This window comes from Narcine bancroftii, chromosome 2 (genome assembly GCF_036971445.1).
Source record: "Narcine bancroftii isolate sNarBan1 chromosome 2, sNarBan1.hap1, whole genome shotgun sequence".
Lineage (NCBI taxonomy): Eukaryota > Metazoa > Chordata > Chondrichthyes > Torpediniformes > Narcinidae > Narcine > Narcine bancroftii.
Genome location: NC_091470.1, coordinates 92748223 through 92775515, shown reverse-complemented (window position 1 = coordinate 92775515; position 27293 = coordinate 92748223). Strand labels below are relative to the sequence as shown.

Sequence of the window (27293 nt, the reverse complement as noted above, 5' to 3'; positions counted from 1 at the left end):
AGAAATCAAAACAACAATTACAAAGATAAGCAATGACGCGAGCAACCAACGGAGGATACCACTCCCCCAAATGTAGCAGTTAGCCATGAGAAAGGATTCCAACCAAGGCTCAAATTATCCTTGTTGGCCACAATACCCAGGTACTGGAGCTCACGAACAGATTTTGAAACATGCTGAACAATAACATATTTATATAAGCTGCACTTGAGGCTGGTGATCGAGGACTTCCTTGGTGTAATGCATCGGACCGTGTTTCCCACGGGGAACTCCCTTGGAACGTCCTCGACATTACAAATCCAATTGCTGGCATCAAAGCAGCTGTTAAGCCAGATCACCAGGAGTGTAAAATGGAGAACCTGGAACAAAGAAGCCTGACACATGTCACTCACGATACCATAAGCGTTCAGTGTTTAAACAGACTAAATCATCCTGTCCCTCAATAGCTCCCCACTGAGTGTTACCCTGGGCAGGTGTCACTATTTCCCCTTTTACAGGAGGGCCACTACCTGGTGGTGCCACCCATACCTTTTGTCCAACATTCTCTAGTTCGGGGATGGGGGGCAATGACTGTTTTTCCTCTGGAATAGGCTGTAATTCAGGAGCGTGAAGAAGTCGGTGGAAAGGTGTACCTCCTTTTAAAGGGCGATGATTCAAATTGTCGACTGCCTGATGCAGCACATGGCACCATCCCTTCTGGGTCCCCAGTGATGTTAACAAATGAATTTGTTCCTTCAGTAAGCCGTTCATTTGTTCAACTAACCCGGCAGCCTGCGGGTAATAAGGAATATGGTGGACCCATAAAATACCGTTGTCATTTGCCCAATCACAGATTGCTTTCCCGGAGAAGTGCGAGCCATTATCAGAGTGAATCTCCTCTGGAACATCATAACGATAAATCAAATGGTTTAGTCCTTGGATAGTGCTAACTTGGTCAGCCGTCTTGGTGGGAAGAGTAAAAACCAGGCCCGAAAAGGTGTCAACCATTACTAGGATGTAATATTTACCCATACAGTCTAGCATGGGGCCTATGTAATCAATTTGCCAGACCGCAGCTGAGTGAGCACCCCGTTTTATTCGGCCATGTGGACCAGGTGGAATGGTATGGAACTTCACAAGCTGACATTCTGGGCATGTACGTACGACCATGCGGACATCATCCTGATGGACGGATAAGCATGTGTACGGGACCACATAGCTGATCCCTTCTCCCCCAAGTGACCACTCTGTTCATGTGCCCATCGAGCCAGGGGGACGGTATCAGCACAGCTGATAGTGGCAAGCTGATCTGCTACTGCATTATGTTGAGCCATGTTAGTCGCCATATTGGTATGGGCATCAACGTGATAAACGGTTATCTCACGATGGTGGGAAGCATCCCACAACAGCTGCCACAACTCTTTGCCCCATACTGGGTGGTCATGTATCATCCAGTTGTTCTTTTGCAAATCAGGCATCCATACCACAAGTCCATTAGCCAAAGCCCAGGAATCAGTAAACAGGCGAAGAGGGTGATCATGGGGATCTAGTGGTAAAGTGACTGCCTTCAACTCAGCATACTGACTGGAGCCACCATCCCCCTCCTCCGATAACTGAGTTCCTGACCTAGGATGGTAAGCCACCTGTTCGTGTATGCGGCCCACCCCTTCAGGCCCTCTGGTCGCACGACTCTGAATATACCACTTCCATTTAACAATAGAAGACTGCTGAGCCCGCCGGATCTTTAGATTAGCATCATTAGCCAGGACCCAATTCATTATAGGAAGTGCAGGTCGCAATTGAACATCTGCATCACCTGTCATTCTTTCAGTCTCTAGCAGGGCCCAGTAACAGGCTAGTAACTGTTGTTCAAAAACAGAATAACGAGTGGCAGCCTCAGGCATGGTACGTGACCAGAATCCCAGTGGGACTCGGCGACCCTCTTGTTTCTGCCAGAGGCTCCAGGAGGCCACATCATCAATATAATGGTGAATTGAGAGGGAAGGCGATACTGGAAGGTGGGTGAAGGTATACTGGCGCCCCTTCCAGGTAAAGGCGAACTGATCCTGTGAGTCCTCAGCTATAAGAATACTGAAGAAGGCGTTAGCGAGATCAATGACAGCATACCATGTTCCTGAGTTCCCAGTAGCAATGTTTTCAATAAGGGTGACAATGTCCGGAACTGCTGAAGCAAGTGGTGGGGCATGTTTGTTCAAAAAACGATAATCAACTGTCATTCTCCAGGAGCCGTCCGGCTTCTGGACCGGCCAAACAGGGCTATTAAAGGGCGACGTTGCGGGCCTCACTACCCCTTCTTCTTGCAGAGCATCGATGGTGGCAGTAATCTCTTCCTGCCCCCCAGGGAGATGATATTGTGGAATGTACACTGGTTTCATGGGGGCTGGCACCATCACAGGATCCCACTTAGCCTGACCCACTACTAGCTTTTTTGTAATAGTTCGAATTCCAAATTCAAATCCCCCTTGGCTAGTATTAAGGGCCATACCGGCCAACATATTAATACCCAGGATACACTCGTCAGTAGCAGCCACCAGGGCATGTAACCAGACAGGGGAAGGGGTATCACCCACCATGGCACAGACTTTTATTTCCTTTGCCAGGGTGACCGCTCCTCCCAACCCCTCTATTCGAAAGACCGGTCCAGTCCAGAGGTCTGGATTACCAGGAATCACCGAGTGCTCTGCACCGGTGTCGACCAAAGCCAAGTATTGGCGATCATTACCCCCACCCCAGTGGATTGTTAACGGTATGTAGGGCCGCGGATCCCCGTGTGTGCGCCGTGTCTCGATGGAGTAGACACGGGAATCCTGCCCACACCTTCAGGCTTCAGAAGGGTTCGGGGGCTTCCAGGACCACATGCTATTGTTATCTTTAAGAGCCTGTTTAACCCATTGTTTTACCTCATCATGAGTAACTGGAGCAGGAGAAGCCAGCTCGATAGAAGCAGCAGTGGGAGCAGAAAGCACAGCTGGGCCAGGAGGACTCAGCAGCTGGGGATGATGTTCCCCTGCTTTTTGCCTAAATCGATCTCCAATGGCAGCCAGCTCTTTTACAGAGAAATCACTGATCATTGACTCCTTCCGACCCCTGTTCCCACTTTGGCTCACAGGGTCCTCCACCCAGTCTAGGGGAGGAGGTGGAGGCCATCCAACAGAGGGAGTAGGCCATAGAGCATAAGCAGGGGTTTGGGTATTTTCCCCTGGGTCCACATGGGAAACCGGGGTATCTATCCCTTCCATCTCTACCCTTACATCATCCCCCCTTCTGTCTCTTTGGGAAATCTGCTGCCTTATAGGGCGGGCATGAACAGCAGATGGAGAGGGTAGTATGTTAGACACATGCTGAGGAGTATCTGCATTATTACCATTGTCATTCCAGATATTCCCATCCCAATCCTCAATTACATCAGGATCGTCACCATTCCTTATCATGGCATGAATACGATATGGATCGGGTTCTACTCCATGCCTTTCCTTATCTGCACAGAGCTGCTGCCGGAGTTTAATATTACGGCAAATCATTTGGACATGCTTATCTTCCCATTCTTTGGCTCTGTCCTGACTGGTACGAACAATCTCGCTCATCATGGAACAGCATTGTCGCAGGACTTCTAGCTCCTCCTCTAATTGCTTTCTTTTGCACTGAGATTCTACTTCTCTTTGAATTAATTTGCTTCACGCTGAACGGAGTGGCGTAATGCTGTGGCCAGCAACCAAAAACCATTCGTCAGCATTCCCTTTTTATCAGGAAATTTACTTTCTCGAAGGAGAGTGGCAACCCGCTCTCCCAGAGGTGCACTTGATGAGTCTAACTTCTCATCCCAACTAATGGGTGGTCCCAACAAAGACAGGGCATTGGCCAACATGCCAAACCCATCGTCTTTGGAAGTCCATCCAGGAATCAAGAACTGCTCAGGGCTCACCTCTTTCTTTCGGCGAAACATCTTGAGACCAATCCTGCTCGCAGCGCCAATTGTCTTGGGTAAACTTATACCTCTCATTTTGTTCATTTTAGATTGGTCACAGTGTTTGAGCTACCGAAAGAAAATAGACACACACACCGAGAGCAGTTCAGTTTATACAAATGTTTATTACTAATTCAAAAGCTGATTTCACACTACAATATGCAAGCCCTTCCCAACTATACTTATCAACGCTTGGACTGGTCCCAACTGCCGAAGCGAGGCAACGACTGCACACTTGTAGTAGGTTGTCAGGGCGCTGGTAGCAGCTTCTCCACCTCCCCCGACCGGGACGTTGCTTGGACTCTGGCTGTTCTTCCTTCTTGACAAGGGGTGTTCCCACCCCTCGGAGAATCTAAACTTCAGCAGCAGGACCACAGACTTTTATACCCCAAAAACAATTAATCATGCACCCACTCCCTCTAACATTTGTCAGTCAAAATCAAAGCTGAGCATACTATTCTACAATTTAGAAGATTAATTATTATGGAGCAGGATGCTATGATATCCTGGTTTATCTCGTAGATACAAGGACTCATTAAAACTTCTTGAGCAAGACAGGTTGTGACCAATACGTCAATTTCAGAGTGTCGTATTTGACAACTGCTTTCCCTGGGCCTCACGGTGGAATTCCATTTCAAAGTGTATCTTCAGATAAGTCCCCATGGCTGAGTTTAATTACATCTGCTAGTTCTGAAAGTAAGGTGACCTGTGTGTGGACCCAGTGTCGTCAGTTCCACATAAGCAAAAAGCATCTGAGTACATGGTTTTAATCCTCCATTACAGGAGGGCAGCCCCAGGCTGGAGGTCAGGGGTGTCCAGGCTGGGGGTCCGAGGAGGCCTGTTGTGAGGTTGGGGGAGCCCCAGGCTACAGGTCAGAGAGTGCCCAGTTTGAGGTTGAGGGGAGCCTAGAGGTAGGGGTTGGATGGTGCCCAGGGTAAGGTCAGACGCGGACCAGGCGTGGATGTCAGAGAGGATGAGTTTCACCCAGGGTATTGCTGGATTTACTGGAACATTGGATAGGCTGGATCTTTATTCCCTGAGAACGAAGGAAGCTGAGGAGTGACTATTAGAAGTTTATAAAATCAGGAGGGCCATGGATGTGAATGCTCAGTATTTTCCCAGGATAAACTGTGCCAGAATAAGAGGGCATAGGTTTGAGGTAAGATGGGAATGATTTAAAGGGAGTTGATGGGCAACATTTTCATTTCTATTTGGACAGATAAAATAACTAGGTATAGCGGCAGCTACACTGCTACTGAAAGAACACACAACCAGACGGGTTGAGCTCAGTGAGCAGGACTGATTTATTGCAGGCTGCTGGGCTGGTCTTATACTCCCAGCCTGGACCTGGCTGAGAACCGCGCTGGGGGGCGTTGACATCACCCGCGTGTCACGTGGTCCCCCAGAGCGGGCTTCTGAGCCCTGTGCTGAGAAAAAGGAGAAACCCCTGTCGGCACCATTTTGACCGGCTGCCCCGCCACGTGGATTACAAGCGGGGCCGGTTCCCCTGCCTAGTGGTGTGTCGCCACACAGACCCCCCAGAACCGGCGCCAATGTCCTTTTTAGCTGGGCGGCCTTGCTTCTTGGGCTGGGCCACAATCACTGGTTCGGTGGGGTTGAGGTGCGCTGGCTTCAGCCTGTCCACAGTAAACAGTTCCTGCCTGCTGCCGATGTCCAGTGTGAACGTAGACCCTGAACGCTGGACAACCTTGTACGGCCCCTCATAAGGTCTCTTCAGAGGTGCCGCGGGTGGGCCCCGCCAAATAAAAATGTACTCTGTGGAAAGCAGCTTGTTGGGGACGTGAGATGGTTGTGTGCCATGTCTGGGTGGCAGTGGGGGTGTGAAGGAGTCCAAGCGGGCCCGGAGGTGGGAAAGCAGTTCGTGCAGTGACCGCTGGGGGTTGTGAGGTGCATTGATGAACTCACCAGGAAGTGCCAGCAGTGCGCCGTAGACCAGCTCTGCTGATGACGCCTGCAGATCCTCCTTAGGCATGGAGTGGATGCCCAGGAGCACCCAAGGCCATTCGTCCACCCAGTCGGGACTGGTGAGGCGGGCCATAAGTGCCGACTTAAGGTAGTAGTGCAGACACTCAACCAGCCCATTGGACTGTGGGATGTTTGAGCTGTGCCCAAAGCGCAGAGGTGAACTGGGCGCCCCGATCACTGGTAAGGTCAATAGCACTTGAGAGCAGTAGTCCGTGGAGGCGTCCGGCATCGGGATCGCCTCGGGCCAATGAGTGGTGTGCTCCACCACCGTGAACAGGTAACAGTTGCCCTAGTAAACAGGTAAGGGCCCGACTATGTCTTAGTGAATGTGGCTGAACCGTTCCAGGATGTGCTCGAACTCTCGAATGGGCGCCATGGTATGCCTATGTACCTTGGACATTTGGCAATGGGTACATGTTCTGGCCCAGCCCATGATCTGCTTCTGCAGCCAATGCCAGATGAACCGCTCTGCCACCATCCAGACCATGGACCTGATGGACGGGTGTGAAAGGTCGTGGATATGATGGAATACTTGCCTGTACCACTGATGGGGAGTTCCATGGAGACATCGCATAGGATGGTGCTTCCGCCGCTCGAAGTCGGGAGGTTTTAGAACCGCAGGCCCATGATGGCAGTCCTGAGGCTCGCGTCTCCTCGTTGGACTTCTGGTCCTGGGTGAGCAGGTTGAAGTCAAGGCCGAGCATCAGCGCGCAGATGGCCGGTCGTGAGAGTGCATTGGCGACCACATTGCCCTTCCCCATCTTGTGCTGAATGTCGGTGGTAAACACCGACACGAAGGAGAGGTGACACTGCTGGGGGGCCGACAGGGGTCCTTCGTCATTGCGAGTGCCTGGGTGAGTGGAAATAGAGGAAATGCCGCACCGCCAAGTACATGCCCAGTAGCTCACAGTCAAAAGCACTATACTTGTGCTCTGGTGGGCGGAGAAGCTGGCTGAAGAATGCCAGTGGCTTCCATTGTCTGTTCACCTGCTGCTCCAGGACGGCGCCGACGGCTATGGCAGAGGCATCGACGGAGTGCGCCATATGCAGGTTGGTGTGTGGGTGGGCGTGGTAGCCTTCGCGAGGGTGTCCTTGGTGGCCTCAAATGCACTGCAGGCCTCTAGGGTCCAGGTGAGCATTTTGTACTTGGCTGCGATGAGGGCGAATAGCAGCTGCATGGTGCGCCCAGCTCCCGGGATGAATCAGTTGTAGTAGTTGACCATACCTGCAAACTCCTGCAGCCCCTTGAGATTGTCTGGATGTGGGAACTCCTTGATAGCGGCAACCTTCATAGCAGCTGGCGTGGCTCCTCAAACTGGCACTTGGGTGGGTTGATGGAGAGGCTGAAGTCTGCCAGCCGGGAGAAGAGGGTGCGCAGGTGGGCCTTGCGTTGTGTCCGATCCCTGCTGGCAACGAGGATATTTAAAGGGAGTTGATGGGCAACATTTTCATTTCTATTTGGACAGATAAATAACTAGGTATAGCGGCAGCTACACTGCTACTGAAAGAACACACAACCAGACGGGTTGAGCTCAGTGAGCAGGACTGATTTACTGCAGGCTGCTGGGCTGGTCTTATACTCCCAGCCTGGACCTGGCTGAGAACCGCGCTGGGGGGCGCTGACATCACCCGGGTGTCACGTGGTCCCCCAGAGCAGGTTTCTGAGCCCTGTGCTGAGAAATCCGTGAGTCCATGAGGCACTGGAAGGTCTGAGCGGCATTCTTGAGCCCGAACGGCATGTGAAGGAATTTGAACAAGCCGAAGGGGATATGTCCTCAGGGTGCAACGGGATTTGGTGATACCCACGCACCAGGTCAACCTTGGGGAAAACCCTCGCACCATGAAGGTTGGCCGTAAAGTCCTGGATGTGATGTATGGGGTAACGGTCAGGAACTGTCGCCTCATTGAGCTGTGAATAGTCTCCGAAGGGGCGCCAGCTGTCGGAGGCTTTTGGGAGCAGGTGGAATGACAAGGCCCATGGCCTGTTGGACCGCCGAATGATCTCCAGCTCCAACAGATGCAAAAACTCCTCCTTCGCCACCTGGAGCTTGTCAGGCAGGAGCCGGCATGCATTGGCATGAACTGGTGGGCCCTGGGTGGGGATTTGGTGGAACACCCCATGGTTCGGCGAGGCAGCGGAGAACTGTCGCTTGAGGAGTGTCAGAAACTCATCCAGGATTCACTGGAACTCATCTCTGGGCATGCTGATCATGACCATCTGCGACTGCTCTGTGCAGGAGGCGTTGAGGCAAAAGGCCTGGAAAGTATGAACATCCACCAGGCACCAATCCCGATGTCCACCAGAAGCCCGTGGGTGAGGAGAAGTCAGCACCCAGGATGGCGATCAGAAGGGACGAGACGGTGAACCTTCACGAGAATTTTCGTTGGCTGATCTGGAAGTGGACTGTCTTGTCTCCACACGTCCGGATCTCTGTTGCGTTGGCCGCACAGAGGGGAGGTCCTCGAGGTTGGTCCCTGAACTAGATGGATGTGGTCAGGATGATGATGATCTGGGCCCCAGTGTCGACAAGCAACCGCCGGCAGATGACTGAGTCCCACAGGTAGAGGAGGCTGTGTCCTTGGCCAGCCTCCGCAGCCATTAACAATGGCTGGCCTGCTCATTTTCCTGGAATGAGCAGAGCATACATCACTTCTGAGCCTCAGCTCCCCAGCTCTGATGGTAGAAGTAGAGGCCTGGATAAGGTGCCGTGCCCCTGGTTATGCTCTTGGTGGGCCCTGCAGGGGCCGGATGCTTTACCGCAGTGCTTGGGGCAGGCTTGGCATGGTCATGCCCGTGCCTCGCGACCTGCTGGACCGCCAAGGCCTCTGGGAATCACGAGCCGTAGCTCTTGGGTCTTCTGAGTGGCCTTCCTTGAATTGGTAAAGCTCTCTTGGGCCAGTAACGGGCAGATGTCCTCGGGCAGATGGTCAAGGAAAATGCGCTCGAAGAGTGGATAGTTGGTGTGATCACCCATGAGCGTGAGCATCTCCTCCATCAGCTCCATTGGGGACTTGAGAATCCTGAACCCCAATACCTCTGTGCGCCGTAAGGAGAGGAATGTTCAAGTCCATTCATGTCAGGGATGGCATTGGTCAAGCTCTTCCCAACTTCATGCTTCAGCCAGCAGCTCTTAACAAGAGCTAAGCCACTGAGCACTGAGGAATCCTGTATGACACAACTGGGGAGAGAAGGCCTTTTCCCACTGCCCTACCTGCCCAGCATCAGAAGGATAAGGTGTGCAATAGTGTGAATGATAAATTTCCATGTTAAATAACATAACTTCCCCTCCACCACCATCAACTCAGCCCTCCCCATCATATCCTCCACGAACTGCACATCCGCCCTGGCCTCCTCCACCACCCAAGTGCAACAAGTACAGGATTCTCTTCTCCCCACCTACCTCACCACCAAGTCAGGTCAGTCATTCATTGTCATCGGATTCCACAAGTTGAACCTGACAAAACAGCATTCTCCGGTCCATGGTGCAAAATACGCAGACACATAGCCAGACATGACACACATACAGACAAACAATACATATGCAGAGCAAGTAATCATAAACTGTGTACAAATACATAAATAAAAATTGTTCAGTAAGTATTAGAGCCTCTCAGATGGTTAGTGTAAGCAGTTCTTTTGGCTTTTTAGCATTCTCACTGCCATGGGAAGAACCCATTTCTCTGCCTGGTGGTACTGGCTCTGATACCAGCTACCGTATCCAACATGAAGATGAGAAAACCTTGGCACGTAGGATTAAGGAAATCGCTAAGGCATTCTATTGTGACAGAGTATTTCGAGGTGGCTTGGAAGGAATTGCTAGATTAGCTTGAACACACACATTTCAAAACACAGAATTTTTGCAGTGCTTTTTGCAGAAAGAGCAACCAAGGTTCAGAATCCAGCTGGCCTGGGAGAGCATGTGATTTTTGCAGGCAGAGGGAGAAGAGTTTTGCTCTCAGAGAGGGAGGGTGGGAAACAGAGAGGAGAGACACAGAAATCAGTTCCAGAGGGACTAGCTGGCAAACTTTTGGAAGGCTGTCTGGTCAAAGGGGAAGACTAGCGGTCTGAGGTAACCGAAAGAAATAGGATCATCTGGAGAACCCTGAAGGGGGAAAGTTTCGTCAACAAGACAGATTGGAAAGGAATCAGGTGTGGATGTGCTGGAACAAAGGAATCTCTCTTTGAAAGCCAGAAAGAAACCTCCTGAGTGGTAACCATTTCCCTGTTAAGCACCAAAGTCTGGTGAATTTTGTTAATGCTAACTTCTGTGCACAGTACAAGAATCACCTGCAACCAGTGAGCTGCAACTTTTCTAATCTTAAATATACATTACACACACCGGCACTTAGTATTAGAGGGGGGATTAAGTAGATTAGGTAGGTTAAGTAATAAGTTAAAGTTTAATTCTGTTTTCTTGTTCAATTATAATTAAAAACGACTTTTGTTTAAGTAACCCTGTGTTGTGGTGCATATCTAATGCTGTAGGTTTTTGGGGGGGGGGACTCGTCCTTTAGGATTTGAACATTGCAATTTGGAGATTTATTAGTTAATTGGGTTTTTTTTTGCAAGCTCATGTGTCTGGAATTTTTGCAAGCTATTTTTGCAAGCTAACTTAAAGCTAGTGCAGGTAAAAACAGCTGCAATGGATGTTGATATATTTTTGTTACAACCATCACCTGCAGAACTGCTTATCATGAGAAAAGAGGAACTGATGGCTATTTCTAAGGCACTGAAAATTACTGAAAAGCATTGGATGAAAAAAGTACAAATACAGGGGATTATAGTGAAATATTATATAAGTGAAGGAAAATTTGTTGGGAAAATTTAAAATTTTCCAGAGAACAGATCTTTTGAATTGCATTTGGAATTGGAGAAATTGAGGGTGTAAGAAAAAAGAGAGAAATGTAATTTTGAGTTGCAGTCAACAGTTTAAGGCAGAGAAAGCTGAAAAATGGAAGAACTATGAGTTAGAGGGTTGAAAGGGACAGACAGTTTCAATTGAGGTGGAGAGAAGCAAGAGTCGGTGCTCCCAAGGCGACTGTTGGAGGAGGGGCAAAGAGAGGATACTAGAGGAGTGAGTAAATTGCCTGAAGGCCTATAAAAGGAGTGAAAGGTGAAGGAGTGGTCAGCAAGGAATGAGGCAGTGAAGGAGTGGAGACTTGGGACTTTGGCTCGAGGGAAGGAGTGCAGACTTGGGACTTTGGCTCGAGGGAAGGAGTGGAGACTTGGGACTGGCTCGAGGGAAGGAGTGGAGACTTGGGACTTTGGCTCGAGGGAAGGAATGGAGACTTGGGACTTTGGCTCGAGGGAAGGAGTGGAGACTTGGGACTTTGGCTCGAGGGAAGGAGTGGAGACTTGGGACTTTGGCTCGAGGGAAGGAGTGGAGACTTGGGACTTTGGCTCGAGGGAAGGAATGGAGACTTGGGACTTTGGCTTGAGGGAAGGAGTGCAGACGGGACTTTGGCTCGAGGGAAGGAGTGGAGACGGGACTTTGGCTCGAGGGAAGGAGTGGAGACTTGGGACTTTGGCTCGAGGGAAGGAGTGCAGACTTGGGTCTTTGGCTCGAGGGAAGGAGTGGAGACTTGGGACTTTGGCTCGAGGGAAGGAGTGGAGACGGGACTTTGGCTCGAGGGAAGGAGTGGAGACTTGGGACTTTGGCTCGAGGGAAGGAGTGGAGACTTGGGACTTTGGCTCGAGGGAAGGAATGGAGACTTGGGACTTTGGCTCGAGGGAAGGAGTGGAGACTTGGGACTTTGGCTCGAGGGAAGGAGTGGAGACTTGGGACTTTGGCTTGAGGGAAGGAGTGCAGACGGGACTTTGGCTCGAGGGAAGGAGTGGAGACGGGACTTTGGCTCGAGGGAAGGAATGGAGACTTGGGACTTTGGCTCGAGGGAAGGAGTGGAGACTTGGGACTTTGGCTCGAGGGAAGGAATGGAGACTTGGGACTTTGGCTTGAGGGAAGGAGTGCAGACGGGACTTTGGCTCGAGGGAAGGAGTGGAGACGGGACTTTGGCTCGAGGGAAGGAGTGGAGACTTGGGACTTTGGCTCGAGGGAAGGAGTGCAGACTTGGGTCTTTGGCTCGAGGGAAGGAGTGGAGACTTGGGACTTTGGCTCGAGGGAAGGAGTGGAGACGGGACTTTGGCTCGAGGGAAGGAGTGGAGACTTGGGACTTTGGCTCGAGGGAAGGAGTGGAGACTTGGGACTTTGGCTCGAGGGAAGGAATGGAGACTTGGGACTTTGGCTCGAGGGAAGGAGTGGAGACTTGGGACTTTGGCTCGAGGGAAGGAGTGGAGACTTGGGACTTTGGCTCGAGGGAAGGAATGGAGACTTGGGACTTTGGCTCGAGGGAAGGAGTGCAGACTTGGGACTTTGGCTCGAGGGAAGGAGTGCAGACTTGGGTCTTTGGCTCGAGGGAAGGAGTGGAGACTTGGGACTTTGGCTCGAGGGAAGGAGTGGAGCCTTGGGACTTTGGCTCGAGGGAAGGAGTGGAGCCTTGGGACTTTGGCTCGTGGGAAGGAGTGGAGACGGGATTTTGGCTCGAGGGAAGGAGTGGAGACTTGGGACTTTGGCTCGAGGGAAGGAGTGGAGACTTGGGACTTTGGCTCGAGGGAAGGAGTGGAGACTTGGGACTTTGGCTCGAGGGAAGGAGTGGAGACTTGGGACTTTGGCTCGAGGGAAGGAGTGCAGACTTGGGACTTTGGCTCGAGGGAAGGAGTGGAGACTTGGGATTTTGGCTTGAGGGAAGGAGTGGAAACTTGAGACTTTGGCTCGAGGGACTTTGGTGAGCAGGGTCTAAGAAGGAGCTCCCTGTGTGGTATGCTGTTCTTTTTGGTTAGTCTTTTAGTATTATTTGTTTAGTTTTTCTTTTAAATAACCTATATATATTATGAAAGGAGGTAATGGAGTCAGCTGGGGTAGTCAAGTGCTCCAATTGTGGGATGTGGGAAGTCAGGGACACCACAGCTGTTCCTGACGACTACACCTGCAAAAGTTGCGTCCAATTGCAACTCATGAGCGACCGTGTTAGAGAGCTTGAGTTGCAATTGGATTCACTAAGGATCATAAGAGAAGCAGAGGCAATGATAGAGAGGAGTTACATGGTGACAGTTACCTCTAGAAGGCAGGAGTCATGAAATTGGGTGACTGTGAGGAAAGAAGGGAGAGTGCCTGTGCAGAGTACCCCTGTGGAAGTGCCCCTCAGCAACATGTATTCGGCATTGGATACTTCTGGGGGGAACAGCCTATCAGGGACGAGTCGTGGGGGTCAGGTCTCTGGCACAGGGGCTGCCCCTGAGGCTCAGAAGGGAAGGAGGGATAAGAACAGGGTAATTGTGGTTGGGGACCCACTTGTCAGAGGGACAGATAGGAAGTTTGTTGGATGAGATCGGGGATCCAGGTTGGTCTGTTGCTTCCCTGGTGCTAGGGTCAGGAATGTCTCTGATCGAGTTCACAGAATTCTGCAAGGGGAAGGTAAGCAGCCAGAAGTCGTGGTCCATGTGGGGACCAATGACTTAGTTAGAAGTGGGGATTAGGTCCTGAAACAGGAATACATAGAATTAGGCAGGAAGTTAAAAAACAGGACCTCAGGTACTAATCTCTGGATTGCTGCCGGTGCCACGTGCTAGAGAGGGTAGTAATAGGAGGATGAATGTGTGGTTAAAGAGCTGGTGCAGAGAGCAGGGGATAAGATTTTTGGATCATTGGGATCTCTTCTGGGTAAAGTCGGACCTGTACAAAAGGGACGGACTCCACTTGAACTGGAGGGGGACCAATATCCTGGCAAGCAGATTTGCTAGAGCTGTGGGGGAGGGTTTAAACTAGTTTGGCTGGGGGGTGGGGAGCAGAGTTTGCAAGCAATGTCTAGGGTGCATGGCCACCTAGTTAAGAATGATAAAGATAACAAAGGAAGGATGGAGGTTAAGGTAAAAGGTAGAAAAGGGAATATATGTGAGGGTCATTTTCTGAAATGCATGTACTTTAATGCAAGAAGCATAGTGAACAAGGTAGATGAGCTTAGAGCATGGATTGGCACTTGGAATCATGATGTGGCATTTCGTGAGACCTGGTTACAGAAGGGACAGGACTGGCAACTAAATATTCCAGAATACAAATGTTGTAGATGTGATAGAACAGCGGGTAAAAAAGGGGGAGGAGTTGCTCTGCTTGTTAAGGAGGACATTACTGCCGTGAGGTGGCAGGATGGTTTGGAGGGATCATCCAGTGAGGCTGTTTGGGTGGAAATGAGGGGCGAAGGAGGCATGAGGGCACTAATAGGAGTGTATTTATAAACCACCAAATGGGCCAAGAAAATTGGAAGAACAAATTTGTAAGGAGATAGCATATATGTGTAATAAATGTAAGGTAGTGATCATGGGAGATTTTAACTTCCCTCACATTGATTGGGATACCCATACAGTAAGAGGGCTGGATGGGCTCGAGTTTGTCAAATGTGTACAAGATAGCTTTCTTAATCAATACGTAGAGGAACCGACTCAGAAGGGTTAATACTGGATCTCCTGTTAGGGAACGAGATAGGTCAGGTGTCTGAGGTTAATGTTGGAGAATAAATTGGGTCTAGTGATCGCAACTCTATTAATTTTAGGGTAAGTTTTAGGGAAGAGCGAGGAAAGGCCTAAAGTTGAGGTTCTGGATTGGAGAAAAGCAAATTTCGAAGGAATAAGAATAGATTTGGGGAGTATTGAGTGGGACATGATTTTTTTCAGTAAAGGATGTAAATGAAAAATGGAGAATATTCAAAGAAGAAATTTTGAGAGTACAGAGTAGATATGTCCCAGTGAGGATCAAAGAAAAGGCTGGAAGTCATGGGGAGCCTTGGTTTTCGAGGAATATTAGAAATTTAGTTAGGAGAAAGAGGGAGGTGTACAAGAGGTATAAACAGCAGGGTGACGAGAAATTGAAAGAGGACTACAATGAGTGTAGAAAAAATCTTAAGAAAGAAATTAGAAAGGCCAAAAAGTGGCACGAAAAGGCTTTGGCAGGCAGAGTAAGAATAAATCCAAAGGATTTCTATAGGTACATTAAAAGTAAAAGATTAGTGAGGGATAGAATTGGACCCCTTGTAGATAGGGAGGGTAGGCTATGTGAAAAGTCAGAGGAGATGGGGGAAATTTTAAATGATTTCTTTTCCTTGGTATTCACTAAGGAAAAAAAATATAGTGGGGAGGTCATGAATCATACAAGGATAACTGAGGAGGTAGTGATGGCAGTGTTAAAAAAGATAAAGGTGGACAAATCTCCGGGTCCGGACAATGTATTCCCAAGGACACTCAGGGAGACTAGTGTACAGATAGTGGGGCTATTAACAGAGATATTTAGAATGTCACTGGTCATGGGGGTATTACCAGAGGATTGGAGGGTGGCTCATGTTGTTCCACTATTTAAGAAAGGGTCCAAATGTAAGCCTGGAAATTATAGACCTGTGAGTCTGACGTCTGTGATGGGTAAGTTGATGGAAAGTGTTCTGAGGGATGGCATTTTCAAATATTTGGAAGAACAGGGATTGATAGGTAGTAGTCAGCATGGTTTTGTCAGGGGTAGATCATGCTTAACAAACCTTATAGAATTTTTCGAGGGGGTTACAGAAAAGATTGATGAAGGGAAGGCTGTGGATGTTGTCTATTTAGACTTTAGTAAAGCTTTTGACAAAGTTCCCCACAGGAGGTTACGAAAAAAGGTGGAGGCATTAGGTATAAATAAGGAGGCAATGAAATGGATTCAGCAATGGTTGGATGGGAGGTGTCAGAGAGTAGTGGGAGAAAATTGTTTGTCCAATTGGAGGCTGGTGACTAGTGGAGTTCCTCAGGGATCGGTCTTGGGTCCACTATTGTTTGTTATATATATTAACGATCTGGAAGAAGGAGTGGTGAATTGGATAAGTACGTTTGCAGATGATACAAAGATGGGTGGTATTGTGGACAGTGAGGAAGATTACCGTAGCTTAAAAAGAGATATAGGAAAGCTAGAGGAGTGGGCTGAGAAATGGCTGATGGAATTTAATACGGATAAGTGTGAAGTGTTGCATTTTGGAAAGGCAAATCTAAATAGGTCGTACATTGAATAGTAGACAATTGAGGAGTGCAGGGCAACAAAGAGATTTAGGAGTTATGGTAAATAGTACCCTCAAGGCTGATACTCAGGTAGATGGTGTGGTGAAGAAGGCATTTGGAATGTTGGCCTTCATAAATCGGAGTATTGAATTCAAGAGTTGGGATGTTATGATGAAATTGTACAAAGCATTGGTGAGGACAAATTTGGAATACTGTGTACAGTTTTGGTCACCAAATTATAGGAAGGATATAAACAAAATAGAGAGAGTGCAGAGAAGGTTCATGAGAATGTTGACAGAATGTCAGGGTTTGAGTTACAGAGAAAGGTTGAGCAGCCTGGGGCATTTTTCCTCTGGAGCGTAGAAGATTGAGGGGAGATTTGATTGAGGTGTTCAAGATTTTAAAAGGGACAGAGAGAGTCAACGTGGATAGGCTTTTTCAATTAAGAGTGGGGGATATTCAAACCAGAGGCCATGGTTTGAGATTGAAGGGGGAAAATTATAAGGGGAACATGAGGGGAAATTTCTTCACGCAAAGGGTGATTGGGATGTGGAATAAGCTTCCAGCGGAGATGGTTGAAGCAGGGACGTTATTTACATTTAAGGAAAGACTGGATAATTACATTGAGGGGAGAGGATTGGAGGGGTATAGACCAGGTGCTGGTCAGTGGGATTAGGAAGGTGGGGATTTATTCCTGCATGGACTAGTAGGGCCAAACTGGCCTGTTCTGTGCTGTATATGGTTATATGGTTAAATAGGATTGAGGCTGTAACTCCTGGAGAGAGATTTTTGGCAAGTCGAGAGGTAAATCTAGTGCCTTCTTTTGATGAGGGAGATATAGATACATATTTTCAGCTTTTTGAAAAGGTTGCTGAGAGTTCAAGATGGCCAAAAGAAAAATTGCTTTAATGCTCCAAAGTGTATTGAAGGGAAAAACACAAATTGCATACTCTAGCTTGACTGCACAGCAAATGGCAAATTAAACATGCAGTATTGAAAGCTTATGAGTTGGTTCCAGAAGCATATTGACAAAAAATTAGGAGTTTGATAAAAACATGGAATCAATTTTATATGGATTTTGCTCGAAAGAAATCTGTGTGTTTTGACCATTGATGCACCTCAAAAGGAATCAACAATGATTTTTACAGATTGAGAGTATTAAAATTAATAGAGGAAATTAAAAGATGTGCCCCAAAGGAGATTAAATTATACCTGGATATGAGAGACGTGGGAACAGGCGGCTAGTTTAGCAGACAAAGTTGCTCTGATTCACAAAAGTACATTACAGAATAATAGCATTTTCAGAGAGTTCATGTGGAACAGATTAATAAACCTGTGCATAAGGTTAGTATGGAGCAGGATAGTAGGCCTGAAATAAAGTTTGGAGAACATGTTAAAAGAAAAGATGAAGGAAAGGTAGGAAAGGACAGAACTTCTGCATTTGTATGTCATTTTTGTAAGAAACCTGGTCATATGATTGCAAATTGTCTAGTCTTGAAAAAGAAAAGAGAAAAACAGGTTTTACTTGAAGCATGTATTCAAACAATGGAATTTAAGGAGAGCAGATGTTCCAAATCCTGGTAAGGATGTCATGGATGTTTTCAAGCCTTTTGTGTCAGATACTTTGTTTCAGTAAAGGAGGGAGAATCACGAGTTCCAGTTAAAATTCTTAGAGATACTGGGACTGCTCAGTCACTGTTTTTGGAAAGAGTTTTAACTCTAGATCAATGGACTGACACAGAGGAGACAACTTAGAACGAAGGTGTTGAAGGTGAGGTGGAGTCAATATCGCTTCACAAGGTTGTGCTGAATTCAGAAGTAGTCAAAGGACCTGTTGTAGTAGGAGTAATTCCAAAGTTACCCATGCAGGGTGTCTCATTTTTGTTGGGGAATGATTTGGCAGAGGATAAAGTTGGGTCAGTTTTAAGATTGACAAATCGGCCTAGTAAGGATGTCATGGAATCTTCATGTCTCCCAGACATCCATGTGTGCACAAAGTGTGCTGAGCTGCAGCGTCTAAGGGACCGAGTTAGGGAATTTGAGCTGTAGCTTGATGACCTCTCTCTTGTTAGGGAGAGTGAGGCCTTCATAGACAAGAGCTACAGGCAGGTGGTCGCACAGGTGCCACGGGAGGAGGGGCAGTGGGCAGTGGGTTACCGTTAGAAGGAAAGGGAGGGGTCAGGTTCATGTGAAAGCACCTGAGTCTGAGAAATTGGTACTCCACCTTGAGTACTGAGGAGGGGGATAGTCAGACAATGGTGGGCAGAGGTGTGGTGTCAATCTCTGTGGCCCAGAAAGGTAGGAATAAAAGGAAAAGGATGATAGCCATAGGGGATACAATAGTTAGGAGGACGGACAGAGGTTTTTGTGGATGCAATAAGGAAAACCAGATGGTGGTTTGCCTCCCTGGTGCCGGGGTCTGGGATGTGACTATGAGTGTTCAGAACATCCAAAAAGGGGAGGGTAAGGAGCCTGAGGTCATGTTGGTTCCAATGACATTGGAAGAAAAGAGTAAGTGGTCATGCAGAATGAATATAGGGAGTTGGGTAGGGAGCTTAGAAGAAAGACCACTAAGCGTGTAATCTCTGGATTGCTTCCTGTGCCACGTGACAGTGAGGTCAGGAATAGAATCAGGTGGAGGTTAAACATGTGGCTAAAGGGGTGGAGTAAGAGACAGGGTTTCAAGTTCTTGGTCCACTGGGACCTTTTTTGGGGGAGATGGGACCTATACCATAATGATGAGTTACATCTAAATCGCTGAGGGACCAATCTCCTGGCGGGGGTGTCGGTGGTGGGGTGGGGGGGGTGTGGTTTAAACTAGTATGGTTGGGACAGGGTTTCAAGTTAGGCAGGACAGCAGGGAGAGGGTTTGTAGGCTAAAGAAAGAGGCATATTTAAATAATTTGAGGATGGAACAGCAGGAAGTAATAAAAAGATGTCATAGTGACAATTGTGAGAATGGTAGAGAGTAGGGGCAGGCAGAAGATAGGATGTGGAAGATCCCAGAGATGTATTTATTTTAATGCAAGGAGCGTAGTAAGGAAGTTGGATGAGCAAAAGGTGTGGATTGACACCTGGTATTATGATGTTGTGGCCATTAGCGAGACGTAGCTGAAGGAGGGTTGTGACTGGCAGTTAAATATTCCAGGATTTTGCTGCTTTAGATGTGACAGAGTGCTGGAGGTGTGGCATTACTTGTCAGAGAGGATATTACAGTGGTGCTGAGGCAAGATAGACTGGAGGGCTCATCAAGGGAGGCAGTGTGGGTAGAAGTAAAAAATAAGAAGGGTGAGGTTACTATTATAGGGGTATATTATAGGCCTCCAAATGGGGACAGGAAACTAAAAGAGCAAATGTGCAAGGAAATAGGTGAGATGTGCAGTAGAAATAGGGTGGTGTTGGTTGGGGATTTTGATTTTCCAAACATAGATTGGGAAACACAGTCAGTAAGAGGGCAGGATGGCTTAGTATTTATTCAATGTGTTCAGGATTGCTTCTTGCAGCAATATGTTGAGATGCCAACTAGAGGGGGAGCGGTGTTAGATCTGTTGTTTGGGAATGAAATAGGGCAGGTGACAGAGGTGAGCGTTGGAGAGAACTTTGGATCCAGTGATCACGGATCCATTATCTTTAGCTTAATGATGGAAAGGGATAGGTCAGGTCCGAGGTTGAAGGTCTTCGAGTGGGGGAAGGCCAGATTTGGAGAAATGAGAAAGGATTTGCAGGGAGTTGTATGGGCTGATCTTTTTTGCTGGAAAGAATGTAGAGGAAATTTGGAGGGCATTTAGGGGTGAGATTTTGAGAGACAGGATTTTTATGTTCCAGTCAGGCCAAAGGGGAAGACTAAAGGTTCGAGGGAGCCGTGGTTTTCTGGAAAAATTAAGAAGTTGGTTCAGGACAAGAGGGAGGCCTATGCTAAATACTTAGATTGCAGGAAGAACTTTAAGAGAGAAATTAATAAGGCAAAAAGGTATGAGGAGTCTATAACTAATAAGGCAAAGGTGAATCCTAAGGATTTTTACAGATAAGTGAACAATAAAAGGAGGGTTAAGGATAAAGTAGATCCACTGAATGATGGGACAGGTGAAATATGTAAGGAACCATATGAGATGGGAGAGACATTGAACAATTTTTTCTCATCTGTATTCACGAGGGAAAGGGACATTGGGTTATATGAGATAAGTGAGGCAAAGGGCTTAGTTATGGAAAGGATAGGGATTAGTAAAGCGAGAGTTTTGGAGCTTCTAGGGTCAATAAAAGTGGATAAGTCTCCTGGTCCTGATGGGATTTTTCCCAGGACTTTAAGGGAGGTCAGGGAGCAAATACCGTGGGCACTGACAGTGATTTTTCAAAGATCACTGGAGGAGGGGGTGGTACCGTGGAATTGGAGGGTTGCAAATGTAGTTCCATTGTTTAAAAAAGGCATTAGGTGTAGGCTAAGTAATTATTGGCCAGTAGGTTTGACCGGTGGTGGGGAAGGTTATGGAAGATATTCTTCGAGATAGTATATTACGTATATCTGGATAGGCAGGGATTAATTGGGGCACCCTGCATGGGTTTGTAAAAGGAAAGTCATGTTTCACAAACCTTGTTGAATTTTTTGAGGAGGTGACAAAAAAAGTGGATGAAGTTATAGTGTTTGATGTGATCTATTTGGATTTTACTAAGGCTTTTGATAAGGTTCTGCATGGAAAATTAATAAGGAAAGTCAGTCACTAAGGATTAGTAGAGAGATTGTGACACGAGTTCAGAGAAGGCTGGAAGATAGACAGCAGAGATTCATGGTGGACAATTGTCTGTCAGGTTGGAAGCCTGTGACAAGTGGGGTGCCTCAGGGATTGGTGCTGGGTCCCTTGTTGTTTATCATTTATATTAATGATTTAGAGGGGGGTGTGGTTAACTGGGTAAGAAAATATGCGGATGATACAAAAATAGGGGGAATGGTGGATAAGTGAAGTAGATTTTCTTGGATTACGAAGGATTTAGTTTGTTTGGAAGAGTGGGCTGAAAGATGGCAGATGGAATTCAATGTAGACAAGTGTGAGGTGTTGCATTTCAATAAAAATAACCAGAATAGGACATATACAGTTAAGGGGAGGGCATTGAGGCATGCAGAGGAGCAAAGGGACCTGGGGGTTATGGTACAGAGTTCATTGAAGATGGATTCCCATGTAGACAGGGTGGTTAATAAGGCATATGGTATGCTGGCCTTCATAAATCATAGTTATAGGAGCTGGGAGGTGATGCTGCGGCTGTTTAAGGGATTGATGAGGCCAGGTTTGGAGTACTGTCCTCAGTTCTGGTCTCTATAATCTGGAGATAAATCTGGTGAAGAGGGTGCAGAGAAGATTTACAAGGATGTGGCCTGGTTTACAGCATCTGGATTACAGGGAGAGATTAAGGAGACTGGGACTTTATTCATTGGAACGTAGATGGCTGAGAGGGGACTTGATAGAGGTATTTAAAATTATGAAAGGAATAGATAGACTCGACATAAACAGAATCTTTCCCCTGAGGGCAGGGAAGATTGGAATAAGAGGGCATGAGTTCAGGGTAAGGGGAAAAAAATTTAGAAATATTAGAGGATGCTTTTTCACTCAGGGAATGGTGGCAGAATGGAATGATCTTCCAAAAGAAGTGTGGTGGAAGTGTGGTGGGAGGGCGTCCGGTCGGATGGTGTGTGGAGTGAGGGAGTTTTGTAGAAGGAGTGTGGGGAAGGGAGTGAGGTGGGTGGGCATGTGGTGCGAGGGAGTGTGGTGTGTGGGGGTGTGGAAGAAGGAATGAGGTGAACGGAGAGTGGTAGGAGGGCATGTTCCTTTCTGTCATTTAAGAGAAGGTTGGATGTGTACATGGAGGTGAGGTGGTTGGAGGATTATGGGTGGAGAGTGGGAGGGGTGAGCTAGTGGATTTGTTTAAGTGAACCGGTGCGGACTCGAAGGGCCGACATGGCCTGTTTCCGCGCTGTAAACGGTTATATAGTTAGAGAGGATGGTGAGATATATCCTGCATGTGCGGTAACTAGGTCTATAACTAAGGAAATGATGACAGCTGAAGAAAATCCAGTTGATAGAGATTTTCCCAGTACCTCTGAAGTACTTTTGAAAGAGCAAGTTCATTGTGACAGTCCTTTGTCAAGGAAAGAGTTAATTCCGCAACAGAAAATAGATGCAGATCTTGTTATCTTCAGGGAGAAAGCAGTAACTGAACAGGAGATTAAAGAAATGGCTTGTAGATAGGATTTGGAGGGTGAATTGTTAATGAAACCTTATTTAGAGGATAAAGATAGTAAAGAACAATCTGTATCAGAGGTGTTGGCTGTTGAGAGAGTGGAGGAAAGTGAATCATAATGTTAGAAATTAAAGTACCTTTAAAGAAATTGCTCGAGACAAAAATTGAGAACAAAGAACATTTATTACTACAACAATGCAAAGTTGGGTGCTTCCCCTTACCCTGGGAATACACACACATACTGGGGCTCACCCAACTTTTATACAGTCAATTTCAGTATCAGAGTGCCCTCCCCCTTACATTCTTCTGCCCCCTGGATGGGTTTGGCATAGGTAATCCTTCCTGCCTACGTGCAGTTTCAGTACACTTGGAGGACCAGGGGGTATCCTGTGGGTGCCCCATCATGTCATTGTCCTTATTCACACCTTCCTGATTCTCGGGGCTACAGTCTCTTGATATGCAGAGTTGACTCATTCTATCTAGGGTTGGCTAATTTCATATGTATAAATCTGTGTATGGTTAGCTAATTAGAAATGTATGACTTGGTACTTCTGTCCAGGGCTAGGAGACCCTTATCTGATCCAGACTACCTCAACTTCCTACATTCTATTGTACCTTACCATTCCTTATCTTAGTCTTATGGTCTTGTCACAAAGACTAGAAGATTCTTATGTTAATCGTGCTGACTCTGCTTTCCTGCATCCTAAGCCCCAAGCTTATCCTGTTTGTACTGGTTACAGCCATTTACTGATGAACTTTAGTTTCTTCCATGTTCATAATTTTAGATCAATTTTCCCATCTCTCACAATAAGATTATGGAAACAGAATCTTGTGAGGGTAACCATGGTTCCTGTGTTCCTGTTTTGGAAAATTTGGAAGAAAAGTTAGGTTACAAGAGCAGATGCAGTTGAAAGAATTACTTTTGAAATACACAAATTTATTCCCTGATGTTCCAAAAAAGACATCAGTGATTTACCATGATATAGATATAGGAGAAGCAAATCCCATAAAACAGCCCCCACATTGAATAAATATTCAGAGGAGTAAAATCATGGAGGTGGAATATATGTTGAGGAATGACATAATTATACCTTCAAACTCCGATTGGAGTTCTCCTTTTGTTCTGGTACTGTTGGAATCTAGGGGTTAAAACAGTATGAAATAAATGATAAATTAATAAGTGTATATTTACTGCATGGAATCTAGGGGTTAAAACAGTAAGAAATAAATGATTAATCAATAAGTTCATTTGTACTGCATGAGTCAGGGAAAGAGGAATGTGGCTAAGTGGCTGTCACAGCATGGAGCAAAGTTGGCTGAACAAAATTGGCTGCTCCCAAGATACAGGGAGAGGATATGCATAAAACGATTTAGGAGGAATGCTCAACTGAAGGAGGTGGGAAGTAGCACAGGAGACACAGGCCAGATCAGAACAAAGAATGGCCCACAAGAATCAAAGGGAATGGAAAACCAGTCTAGGAGGAAGATTAAGGCACGAGGAGGTGTTAAAGAGAACAGCAGAAATTGGCCAGACAGGGACCAAATGGTGATTAGAAATATCTGGGGATGAATTAATTTCAGATCTAAACAACAGGATAGTCTGGCCTGGAGGATTAACATGGGAATGCTACACCCCAGAAATCTGCAAAACAGGAGATGACTTGTGATAACCCTTATGCAAAAAGATCTAGCAGGGAAAACAACTTTTGTTCTGTGTGATAAGATTGACCTATATAAACTGTGCCAACTGGACAATAGGGGTCAGTCTCGGGGAGTAGCTCACTGGCAGGTGACCTATGAACTAACAGACTGACCCAGAGCTCTGTTAAGTTTTATTCTTGTGCTGTGCTGTGCTGTGTAATAAACTGACTGTTGAACCGAATACCTTCTCCTATCACTTCATTCAAAGAACGCGCTGGACTCAGACTACACATAGACTAAAATTAAGAGTAAGTTAAAGCCAGAGTCCGACAATTTGGTGACCCCGACGTGATGAAGATGGAGAAGTGACGGAAGAAAAAGATACGAAACACCGGTCGATTGTGGTGTGGTGATAACAACAAGTGACCATTCTACAAAGGGAGGTAAGCAGACGCCTGTTTAAACGAAGTTCTGCTATTGGCAAAGATACAATTGTGTGTTGTCACTACTCTGCAAAAGACCTAGTTAAAGACAAGAATAAAACAAAGGGGGTTGGAGTCCCCCTAGTAGAAGGGGGTTGGAGTCCCCCTAGTAGAAGGAGGTTGGAATCCCTCTACGGAGGTTGAGGTCCCTCGAAGAGAAGGAGGTTGGAATCCCTCTACGGAGGTTGAGGTCCCTCGAAGAAAAGGAGGTTGGAATCCCTCTACGGAGGTTGAGGTCCCTCGAAGAAAAGGAGGTTGGAATCCCTCTACGGAGGTTGAGGTCCCTCGAAGAAAAGGAGGTTGGAATCCCTCTACGGAGGTTGAGGTCCCTCGAAGAAAAGGAGGTTGGAATCCCTCTACGGAGGTTGAGGTCCCTCTAGGAAAAGGTTGGAATCCCTCTAAGGAGGTTGAGGTCCGGTTGGAATCCCTCTAAGGAGGTTGAGGTCCCTCTAGGAAAAGGAGGTTGGAATCCCTCTACGGAGGTTGAGGTCCCTCTAGGAAAAGGTTGGAATCCCTCTAAGGAGGTTGAGGTCCGGTTGGAATCCCTCTAAGGAGGTTGAGGTCCCTCTAGTAGAACGGGGTTGGAGCCCCTTGTAGCAATCTCGAGAGGTAGATTTAGACACTTGGCCAAGTAGTATAAGGTGTATTGTGTTATAGTTATTTGTTTCTATAGTGTATAATAAGTATTTGTTTAAGAATCGTGTACCATAGTAGTGTATAATAAGTATTTGTTTAAGAATCGTGTACCATAGTAGTGTATAATAAGTATTTGTTTAAGAATCGTGTACCATAGTAGTGTATAATAAGTATTTGTTTAGGAATCGTGTACCATAATAGTAATAAGTATCTGTATAAGGTGTTCGGCAGTTAACTGTTTTTTCATGCACGCTGGTATTGTTGCTGTGTATATCACTGTGTTACTCACGATGTTTTAAGTACTTCTGAAAAAAGGGGTAGCAGAGGTTACAGATTGTACTGTTTTACAGGGTAGAGAGGGCATAGAGGCAAGGTATTTAGAATACGGATCAGGGAAACACAGTGGGGATAGGCAGTCACACAGTGAGGCACCTGTGTACACAGACTAACCGCAAAACAAACAATGTACATTTCACACAAAGGGGGAAACTAACAAGCTAACCGCAAAACAAACAGACACTTCACACAACCACGAGACACATAATCCCCCACCTGGCTCTCTCTCTGATCATCCCTGAAGGGGAACACCTGTTTTCAGGGAGCTGCTGGTCACCTAGTGGTTATACAACGTGGGAAGGGACGAAGTAGATTGCAGGGTGTCAGAATCACGAAGTCTAAAGGGTTAAAGATCAGAACGGAGATGGAAGGAGTAAATAGGGATGTAGGGCAAGAGCTCGGGGGAGACAGAGGGGTTCCCCTATCTGTAAACCGACAGTGGGAGAAAACAAGGGATCAATTACTGGGAGGAGTACCGAAGGGAGAGGAGGTACAGGCTATGGCACGATACGAACAGATATGGAGAGAGCTGCAGAATCAGGGGAAGGTGCCACAAGGATTTGAAAAAATCCGACTGGTACGGTACTTAGGAGAAGCAGAGAGGGAAGCAGCCAAGGAGGTGCAGGAACATGAGGCAAAAGGACAAGGATCTGATGTGTAAAGTGGCTGGATCAGCCAGTTGAAGGGGGAGTGTGCATGTCCCTTTAAGTGCACTGTGGCACTTGAAATTGAGGCTTCAGGCTCTTGTCTTGCAGTTAGAGGTATGGAGCCCTATCAACACATTTAATACATTTCTTCTACACATTCAGCAGTCAAGGTCCGTGAGTTTAAAGATCACCCACCTCTGGAGAATAAAGATACCTCTGGGGATTCCTATAAGTTTAATCATTCATTTCTCTGGTGCATTTTCCTCTGGAGTGAAATTAATGCCTCAGCACAATTTCTCTGTATTGCCGCTGTTATTTAATTCATGATAACTTTCCCCATTCATCAGGTTTATATTTAAATCCGGTAGTGCAGAAGTTACATTGTAAATAATCACGGAGGTAAACCCTGCGCGACTGGATTCAGCTTAATGGAGAAATAAACCTGCGAACTGGTCTATGGTGCTGTGTGAGTATTGCAATAGGTGGAATATGATTTAAATTGGTGGCATAGTTCAGAACAATTGGGTGCATAAGAATAATAATATCATTAAGAACTCACAGATCTTGTACCAGATGCTATTCAGTACATCTTGACTTAAGGACTGGAGAAATTGGCATGTTAGAATGAGATTGGCATGGCACCAATATTTCTTGATTCAATAATGACTCCACAAGCTCCAGGATTCATGCAGCAGAACTTTTAAGTGGAATATCATAGAAATTAGCCTGTACTTAAATTATTGTGTGTGCAATCTTCATAAGAACATCTTTTAACTTTTTTTGGTGCCTGTTTTACAGACTGTTTTAAATAAGGCCAGCTCCTGTGAGCTGTGGCACAAGGCATTTTACTTAAGGCAGAACTAAAGGTTGAATATGTTTCAAGTTCTCTTGCAGGGGCTCTTGTGCTGCAATGTCTGTTATGTACTCAATCTAACAAATTGGAGGGTTGTGCCCCATACAGACAAGCAGCTCCAACTGCATTTTAATAAGGTCTAACATATTCAAAACCCATGCAAATATGGTTTGTGTTTCATTTTACAATTTTTACACTAACACAAAGGAAAGTCAGATTGTTACAAAGTGCCGTAATTTAACATTTTTTTCGTTTCTTTAATGGTTTATTCAGTTATTGTTGTATTTTACTTGTCTTTTGATTATTCAGTTATTGTTGTATTTTATTGCAGTTTTCAATGAGCTTGACATTTATTGTGGCTTTATTCAGTTCTTATTGTATTTTAATGCTGTTTTTAATGAGCTTTACATGTACTGTTCATTGTTGTTTACTAATTTCTTTGGAATATTGTTCG

At 46.5% G+C, this 27293-nt stretch overlaps 1 protein-coding gene across 1 annotated transcript; it reads right to left on the bottom strand.

Annotated features, from left to right (window-relative positions):
- Positions 1 to 9960: 9960 nt before the first annotated feature.
- On the bottom strand, positions 9961 to 14209 carry LOC138752899 (uncharacterized). Its single transcript, XM_069915509.1, has 5 exons — positions 14132 to 14209; positions 12245 to 12683; positions 11694 to 12091; positions 11337 to 11573; positions 9961 to 10050 (listed from the first exon to the last, which is right to left on the bottom strand). Exons 1-5 carry the CDS (start codon positions 14207 to 14209, stop codon positions 9961 to 9963), a joined length of 1242 nt encoding a protein of 413 aa, XP_069771610.1.
- Between the last annotated feature and the right edge of the window lie 13084 nt (positions 14210 to 27293).

What these genes read in the sequence shown, in the direction of transcription:
- LOC138752899 (XM_069915509.1), bottom strand. Translation starts at nt 14,209, where the DNA reads ATGCCTCCTTCGCCCCTCATTTCCACCCAAACAGCCTCACTGGATGAT. An exon ending in CATCCTGCCACCTCACGGCA is followed by an intron (nt 12,684 to 14,131) that starts GTAATGTCCTCC and finishes CCTTCCCTCAAG; the next exon opens with CCAAAATCCCAAGTCTCCAC. An exon ending in CCCTCGAGCCAAAGTCCCAA is followed by an intron (nt 10,051 to 11,336) that starts GTCTCCACTCCT and finishes TTCCCCCTTCAG; the next exon opens with GGTTCTCCAGATGATCCTAT.